The sequence below is a fragment of the Chaetomium fimeti genome (assembly GCF_033439085.1).
Source record: "Chaetomium fimeti strain CBS 168.71 chromosome Unknown B0H64scaffold_17, whole genome shotgun sequence".
NCBI lineage: Eukaryota > Fungi > Ascomycota > Sordariomycetes > Sordariales > Chaetomiaceae > Chaetomium > Chaetomium fimeti.
This window is the reverse complement of record NW_026944345.1, coordinates 5,543-15,076: the sequence shown is the minus strand read 5'-3', so window position 1 is coordinate 15,076 and position 9,534 is coordinate 5,543. Positions and strand designations below refer to the sequence as shown.

At 52.4% G+C, this 9,534-nt stretch overlaps 1 protein-coding gene across 1 annotated transcript; it reads right to left on the bottom strand.

Annotated features, from left to right (window-relative positions):
* Positions 1–541: 541 nt before the first annotated feature.
* On the bottom strand, positions 542–1,026 carry B0H64DRAFT_332830 (uncharacterized protein; the record flags this gene model as incomplete). Its single annotated transcript, XM_062801072.1, has 3 exons — positions 542–678; positions 727–829; positions 886–1,026. Coding segments are annotated over 3 exons (381 nt in total), but the record flags the coding sequence as incomplete, so codon positions are not given.
* Positions 1,027–9,534: the final 8,508 nt, after the last annotated feature.

The window sequence follows — 9,534 nt, the reverse complement described above, 5'->3', positions numbered from 1 at the left end:
TAAACATATACTTGAAACTGCTATATATATATACCTCTTCTTCAAATACTCTAAGCTAATCTTCACTAAACGGAAACCCATCGACAATAATTCTATATATACTTTTTCCATCAGTACCAAGCCCTTAAAGCTCTCTACTAAGAAGTTTTATAACCAATATTGGTAGTACCGGTACACTTTCGCAAAAGCTTTTCTTAATAAAGTCCCTATATAGAGAACCGGGCACACCTCTTTCATAGCGTAGAAACTCTCTAACAGACATATATCTAAAGCTAAACTTCTATATAGCTAGTTCGCATTGGGCTCCTTTCCCAACGCTAGGCCCGTCTATAACAAATATAAAGATAGTATCTGAGATTTTATACAAGTTATTTGCTTCCCAAATACAAAGAATATCATCTGCTTTTCCACCAAGCCAGTTATCGGTAATATACCCCCGATAACTTTTAAAGTTATTAAGCTAAAATAACAGTTCGGGATACTAGTAGGAGTAAGTATACACCTAAGAAAGGGCTTAAAACTTATCGACTTAATAAACGATCTAAGAGATATAACTAGCAGCCTCCTTATATTCTTTCCAGAGTCTACTAATACAACTAGCAAATATATCATTCCTAGACTCTCTCGAAAGACAGATAAGGTAGTCCAAGCTAAGTTCTTTACAAATCTGCTTCCTTTCTATTTCAGTTAATAATATAAAAAGATCCCCCTTGCAAAACGAATTACCTCGGCTAATGTTATCCGATGGTATCACATCTCCGGAAATTACTTCAGGAGCGTTATAGACAATAGCCATCTCAACAGCCGCTAGCCAGTCATCAACATTTTCCTGATTAGCCTGTAAGTCAGAGATACAATAGCTCTTGAGATAATATCTCGTCTTACCCAGCCAGGATATACTATCAGAATCATAGCCATCTGGTATATGTGCTGGCTAATGGTCTCTAAATCAGAGTTTGGGATCCCCCTTTTGACCCAGCCCCGGTAGGGGGAGTTCAGCTTCTCGAGTAACCTAAGGAGGTCAAATATAGCGGAATATGTTCGTGCCTACGTCTGGAAGGACGAAAATTCAGCGAAAGGGTCTATTGCAATCTCATAAGGGGTTGATGGTGAATTTGCGGGGGCACTAGGGCTACGACCAATCGTTGCAAATGGGGCGTAGCCCTAGCAGGTCTAATTTAAGGATCCTAGAGGTCGGAGCGGCAATGTCCGGCACAGGGGCCGCCGTTTTTGTATCAGGGGCCACTAAAAAAACGGTTGGGTCCTGCATCCGGGATCGCTGGGTCGTCGCCGACCCGACTACCGAAGAATAAGCGGTATTAGGGGCTACTAAAAAAACGGTTGGGTCCTATATCCAGGATTGCTGGGTCATCACCGACCCAACTACCGAAGAATGAGTAGACAGGATCCCGAATACTCTAATGCCTATAGTTGTTTATACGTAGGCGTAGTCGTCGTTGGGTTTATCTGGAAACAGCGGCGGCAGCCCAGCCCCTAACTTGCCAAATATATGCTATAAACAAACTAGAAAACATAGCAAATCAGCGAAAGCTAGACGAAGGGAACTAAGGAAGTAGATAACTGGCTGGACAGATACTGTTACTGTATAAAAAGGAAACTATAGGAGTGTTTCGGGTATAATAGAGTACATTGTAGAGCAAATATAAAAGAGACCCTAAATACTTGTATAAGCTCTGCTAAGTATTCTCAGCCTCTCGGGAGCCCACCAACCACCTACTATAGCTTGTAACAGATGCCTTATTACTAATTATATATAAGAATCCAAAGCCCATATTTACACCAAATGATAGCGAAGATAATATTAGTATACATGAGATCTCGACAAGTAGTATAACCCAGAATAAATGGGTAGCTAGGCAGACTATATCGAAACTAGGGGTAAGCTAACATACGAGGAGCTCGAAACTATACACCAGGGCTGGCATTGGGACGATACCCCGGTTACACAGCAATTCAGCTTCCCAGCCTTACGGATGTTAAAGATGCTCGGCCACTAGGCCTCGCCCCGGCTCAGAACGGATATACTTATAGTTACTCGATTATCGTTAAAAATAAGCTTGTAATATACTAGTTCATTATCGGTCTTACCCTAGGGGTATCGCTCTATCCTATAACTATATATATCCCCAAAACACTATAAGAACAATATAGTCAACTAAGCTACGCCTATAGTTCGGCCCGATACTCATATAGAGGAGTCCTTAGATAATACTTACTGATGGAACCGCTATAGAATCTCAGGATATCTCTTAAAATACGTAGCAGGCTCCCAAGTATTATAATCGTACCTACACCCTTCCCACTTAACTAAGTACTCTACTATTACCTCTTTTCATCCTTATTATTATACTCGCCCTTGTTATTATCGTAATTCCAAAATGTCCTTAACCTGAAAATACTCACCCCCTAAACCTCCTCGGCTATTAAAACCATTCCTATACTACGGGCTGTCCGGTAGGGCAGACCTCCTATTTTCAGGAGGTAAAGCTACAGTCATTCGTAACGTAACCTTTAGCCTTAGTAAGTGATTATAGTCGACCTTTATATAATTCCTAAATCGTAACTCATCTTCTGTCACGAGAGGTGGTTGCCTGTGATGGCACTGTGGCTCAATCGGGGTTAGCGCGCATAGCGCCTCGCCCTACTTCCCCACGAAACGATCGCTAGCGATCCCACCACCTCTCTTTTTCTCTTTGTCTCAGTTTCGATATTATAGTTGTATTGACTGGTGGCCTGACCCCATGGAATATCTGCTTCTCGTCACAAACTGAGACCAATCTCTCTTACCTGGGAAGGTATAATTAATATCCCACCGAAGAACCGAAGATCAAAGATTGAAAGCGTTGTTTCAATCGACCCGACAAACCAAATCCATCCACCTGCGTTTAGCCGAACCAACCGGGTTGGATACCGAAGACCGCCAAGATGGCACGCGAGTCAGCCGCTGACGATCGCGCCCGGAAGGAAGTACGGTTCGTGATCGAAGAGATCAATCGTCACGATCTCAAGAAAGATACCCCGTTGCGCCGCCGCTCGTCGGCAATCCACGACGTGCCGCTGAACCAGGCAGAGCCCCTCGTGGCCGAAGATGACGAAGACGCCGAGCCGGCTACGATTGAGAAGTTCACCCGCGATGTCACTACACAACTCCCAGACGTGCGTTACACTGAGACGCGCGAGAGCCTTGTGGAAGACCTGCGTGCGAAGCTTGTTGCATTTGCCGACCACTTCGCTGGCAAGTACAAGGACAAGGCTCCTGCGATGCCGTTTACCCGGATGGTCGACGACGACCCCAAGAAACCGGATGCCATGTTCGCGGGCGTGATCAATGGCACAGTCAATGCCACCGAATTCGCGGATCTCGCTGCCCGTTTCCCCGACGAAGTATTCAAGGAAGTCAAGATGCGCGGACTGTTGACCGCAGCATACGCGGAGCAAGTCGAAGAGCTCCATACTATCGCCAAAGACCTGGACCGTAACTTGAAGTACATCCACGATTGGGTCCCGATCATCGCCGACAATCTGAAGACGACCCATGACGCAGACTTGAACAGCCGAACCGAAGAGGTCGTGGGCCTTAACCAGATCATCGCCGATCTCATGATGCAAGCGCGCGAGGGAACGGTCGCTACCCACCATTCTATTCGCAGCACTGAAACCGCATCTGGCGGGAGCAAGGGGCGCAGCGCAAAGCAACCCGACCCGCCTATCTTCCTCAACGACGGGGCTAAAGATACTACGACCTTTGAGACCTGGTACCGCAACCTCCAGAATAAGCTCGCCGCCAATGGCGACCACTTCTCGAACGATGCTGCTAGACAAGGGTACATCGAGGGGAGGGTAGGTGGGAAGGCAGCTCGCGAGCTCGCTCCCTATCTCCGCGAAACCCACCCTGACGTAATCAACACGTCCGAGAAGCTGATGGCTCACCTCTGGTCGGAATACAACGACCCGCTCCAATCCGAGAAGTCCCTGACAGACTTCATCGAGCTAGAGATGAAGCCGGGTGACAGCTTCACTGCTTTTAAAAACGACTTTGTACGACTTGCTGGTGAATGTGGCAAGAGCAAGGTTGAGTGGAAGGCTGAGTTCAAGCGCCGACTTCCCGGCACCCTCCAGAGAGCGTTGGCACCGTCGTACCTCGATCCCGCTGTTACGTTCGATCAGTATGTCCGACTTGGCGCAGAGATCTCGCATTCCTACCGCCAGACAGGCAATGGCCATGCCCCGCGCCGCGATGGCGCGCCACGCGCCGCGAAGACCCCGAAGATCTCGGATCCCAGACCTGCAGCTCCCAAAGCCAAGAGCCCGGCTCCCCAGCTCTCACCCGAGGAGGTGCGCAAGCTCTATGATGAAGGCCGCTGCTTCGTCTGCCGCGAGAAGGGACATACGTCCCGGGAATGCCCGCAGAAGACAGGCGGCGGAGCCGCAGCTGGAGACTGGAAAGCGCAGCGCGAGTCCCGCATTGCGAACCTGCAAAGCCGTTGGGCGGCGAAGGAGCCTGCTGAGGAGCCTGCCACTCCCCGAGCACCCGCCTCCAACAAGAAGAAGCTTGCGAAGGTGGTTGAGCTGCCTGACAGCGCCTCCGACTCGGAAAACTAGATACCCTGGGTAGTCTCGACTCCCTCTCAGGGTTGGTATCAACAGTCGGTGTGACAGAAGCTCGACCGGATTTCGTTAGCAAGTTGCTGGGAGGAAGACCCTTTCTCACCTCTTGTTCCATAGCGAATAATGGAGTTTCGTTAACCACCACCGACGTTTTGGTTGATACGGGAGCCAATGGCTACCTCTTTGTGAGTGTTGCCTATGCAGAACGACTGTTGAAGCAGTTGAAATTGAAGACTCGAACCGACTTCACGCCCCGACCCGTGGGCGGGTTTGACAACAAAGGCGCGTGCCAATTGGTCGACGTGGTGCTCGTCGGGCATTTTACCATCCAGAACCGCACTCTCCGCGACGAACCGCTGCTGGTAATTGATTCCAAGCACGATGTGATCGTTGGTGACAAGTGGCTTGACTATCACGACATCCTTACCGACAGCCGACGCCGGAGACTGATCTTCCCTACTGAATGGCTCCCTGATCCAGGATGGTGGAAGAAGGCTGATATCGAGCTCGGCGCACCCCCGACCGGACGCCCCGATCCTGCTATAATGGAAGACATTCAGCGCCGCGAAGCATTGATGGAAAAGGAAGACCAACGAAGGCGCGATGGGCGAGCTGTCGCGCAGCGAATCGCACAGCTGGAAGCGCAGGCGAGCCGCCAGCCTGTTCCGCGGCCGCCGACGTCATCTGCGTCCCCGATTACCCACCTCCTATCGCGATCCGACCCGATACCCAAGACCGTTCGGTTCGATCCCCCTGAACAGCAGAAGATGCAGCGCGCGCTGCAAGGCCTTCCTCCCCCGCCAAAGGAGCAGCCTCCTAAACCACGCGTTCGGCGAAAGGAACCCGCGATCGACTACAAGCGTGGCACAGATAAATACGGACCGTACACTCTACGTAGGGATAGCATCGGCTGGTACAAGGATCGCCCACCCGATATGGCCGTTATCGGTGCCATTGCATTCAGGCAGATTGCGCGCAACCTGCCCACCGGCTGCGTCACTCTTCACGAGATCGACAGGATGATTGAGGACAAGCTCGCAGAGTCGATGCCCCGAGATGATCACGACCTGCGTCAGAAAGCAGTCAACGCGATCCCGAGCGAGTACCATGACTTCCTCGACGTGTTCAGCAAGGCGGAATCCGACGATATGCCCCCATACCGCCCGCAAGTCGACCATAAGATCGATGTCACTGGCAGGCCGGAGGATCTGGGATATTCGCCGCTGTACAAGCTCTCTTTGGAGGAATTGGAAGCCGCTCGGAAATATATCACCGAGAACCTGCGGAAAGGCTTCATTGAACCAAGCGATTCCCCGTGGGCCGCGCCCATCCTGTTCGCGATCAAGGCTAACGGTGGACTACGCTTCTGCGTCGACTACCGAAAGCTCAACGCGATCACAAGGAAGGACCGGTACCCATTACCGCTGATCGACGAGACTCTGGCGCGGGTCTCCCAAGCCAAAATCTTTTCTAAGATCGATATTCGCCAAGCCTTCCACCGCATCCGGATCAACCCGGAACACGAAGAACTCACAACGTTCCGCACGAGATACGGCGCGTACAAGTACAAAGTGATGCCGTTCGGCTTGACCAACGGCCCAGCGACCTTTCAACGGTTCATCAACAACACTTTGATGGGTTATTTGGACGATTTCTGTAGCGCATACATCGATGACATCCTGATCTTTTCGAACAACCTCCGGGAGCACAAGGAGCACGTCGGGAAGGTTCTGGAGCGCCTCCGCGAGGCGGGCTTACAGGCCGACATCGATAAATGCGAATTCCACGTCACCAGCACCAAGTTCTTGGGATTCATTATTGGAACCGACGGCATCGCTGTCGACCCAAAGAAGATTGAAACTGTTCGGGATTGGGAACAGCCGACTACTGTCAAGGGAGTCCAATCGTTCCTTGGCTTCTGCAACTTCTATCGACGCTTCGTTCGCGAATACGGTCGAACAGCGCGCCCACTAAACAACCTCACAAGGAAAGACGTACCATTTGACTGGAATGCGGATTGCCAGTGTGCCTTCGAGGAGCTGAAAGACCGGCTACTTAACGCGCCTGTTTTAGCCCATTTCTCTCACGACAAGCCAACCCGCGTCGAAACCGACGCGTCACAGGGAGTGGTAGCAGGCGTACTTACCCAGCAACAGCCGGACGGCGAATGGCATCCTATCGCCTTTTTCTCAGAGACAATGCACGGCGCGGAACACAACTACCATATCCATGACAAGGAACTCCTGGCGGTGATCCGCGCGCTGCAGTGCTGGCGAGCCGAGCTTGTTGGCCTCCAAGGGGACGACCCGTTCCTGATCATCACGGACCACGAAGCGTTGAAGTATTTTGGCACGAAGCGCCTGCTCAACGCTAGACAAGCCGGATGGGCTGAGCTGCTCGCGCAGTACCATTTCCAAATCACGTACCGGCCGGGCAAAGAGAATGCTGCGGCAGACGCTCTCTCCCGCAAGAGCGAGGATACAGTGACGCAGAAGGCGAAGAGGGAAGCCTATCGCACCTTGCAAATCTTCACCCCCGTGCTGGAGGATGGCGCAGCAACCCGCACTGATGATCTTGAAGTTGAGTTGATGGCGCTTGACGAGGAGATAGAGGCGCCCGCAGACTCGGGTTTCGAGCTCATCGACGAGCTCCTCCGTTACAACCAATCTGCCCTGGAGTTGGAGCCATACCGTGAGAAGGCCCGCAGCGAGCAGGATTCCGAATACTCGCTCCTGGATGGCCGCTTGCTGTTGATGAGCGGTAGATTGGTGGTCCCAGCCGTCAACCATCTGCGGACCCGCATCATTACTGAGGCACACTCGCGCTTGACGACCGCCCACCCGGGCATAAACAAGACGCGCAAGTTGATCAACACCCGGTACTGGTGGCCCCGAATGGGCAGCGATATCGATCAGTATATCGCTAACTGTGTGTGCCGCGCCGCGAAGCACCCGAGAGACAAGACCCCCGGATTGCTACACCCAATCCCCCCCTCGCAGCGAGCATGGCAGAGCGTTGTGATGGATTTCAACGAACTTCCGAAAGACAAGTACGGATTTGACAACGCTCTGGTCATGATTGACCGCCTCACGAAAGCTTCATGGACTATTCCCTGCACGAAGGGAGCCACGGCTCGCGATGCGGCGAAGATGTACTATGAAGGCCCGTATCGAGTCTACGGTCTCCCGATGGAGGTCATCAGTGACCAGGGGCCGCAGTTTCGAGCCGACTTTACCAACGAACTGTCAAAGATTCTGGGGATCAATTGGAAACTGGCCACACCCGGTCATTCGCAGACCGCGGGCCAAGTCGAGAACCTTAACCAGTATATTAACCAACGGTTACGACCGTTTGTAAGCCATTACCAAGACAACTGGTCCCGGGCAATCCCAGCTCTTGACGCGGTACAGTCGAGCCTCCCGCACGACAGCACCGGATTGTCGCCCCACGAAGTGATGTTTGGGTTCGCGATGCCCTTACCATTCGACTGGGAATCACGAACCGGACTGACAGATCTGCCGCACGAAGAGCGTCTCAATCGCGAAGAGGCCCAGCGGAGGGCGCGCCAGATCCAGGAATTTGGGGACTTCGCGCGGTCCAACATCCTTAAAGCGCAGGAGAAGCAAGCAGAGCAGGCGAATCGACATCGCCGCGTACCAGATTTCGACGTCGACGACCACGTCGTGATCATCAAGCGCACCGAAATGACGAGCAGACCCAGCGATAAGCTCGATTTCCCCGTTACGCGGCAGCACTTCCGCATCATCGAGAAGGTTGGCCACGCGTACCGTTTGGAAGTCCCAGCTTCGTGGAAGGGAACCGACACGTTCCCTCCCGACCGACTACGATTACACCTAAACAACCCTCTTCCTGGCCAAGCACCCGAGTCCCCGGATGCCGAAGAGGTTGGTCCGAATCAAGACATGGAATGGGAGGTCGAACAACTCTTGGCGAGCCGTGTTTACTATGGAAAATTGCAGTACCAAGTCCGTTGGAAGGGCTGGGCAGCCGACCCCGAATGGTATCCCGCGGCCGACTTCAAGAACTCGCCGGAAGCGTTGAAACAGTTCCATGACGCGAACCCCGACAAGTCTGGCCCGCCCACACGATTGCAAATATGGTTGGAAATGGCCGAACGCGACGAGTTCGCGGCGGATCATGAGGATGACAACGAACCAGTCATGGTGGGCGCGCCGTTGAGGCGATCCAACAGGAAGAAAAAGTGATGGACCTTTTCCGAGCAAAAGCTCGCGGACGAGCTTTTTCGTGGAGGGGGGGGTTGTGTGACGGCCCGGCGCAGTCACAACAAGGTTGGTTACGTAATGAGCCACTTATACACTGCCCCACCCTCGGCACCGGGGGATCCACCTTTGGCGCATCCACTCTCGACACATCCGCCAATCAGCACGCTTGGTTCTGAAGCATCCACTTTCATTCACTGAATACCAAGACAGGTCCCTTGTTGATTAGATACAGGGGCTCTGTATCTGGGAACTATCCAGGAACCTGTGAAAGCAACAGCAACAGCGACCGACCGGAACCGACCGTCCCCTCGTCTATAAAAGGCCGCTGTTTCTCCCCTGGAACCGCACTTAGTTTAGTTCTTTACTTTTAGTTGTATTTTCGTTATTGGGTACAACCTTCAGGCTCGTCCTAAGTTCATTTGTGCACGCCGTGACACTACAACTAAAAGTCACTTCACCGGCCGGCGACGGCGACAGAACATCCATCAAGATCTCGACAGAAGACCCGCGGGGCAACACAACAGAAGACCTATTCAGGCACACTCGACTATGGCAGTCCCATCAAAGGATCCAAAGGGGAAGCACCCTGAGGATAACGGCTCCGAGGAGCATCCAGACAGCAACCCCCTGGCAGTAGTCCGGGAGCGGGTTAAACCCCTCG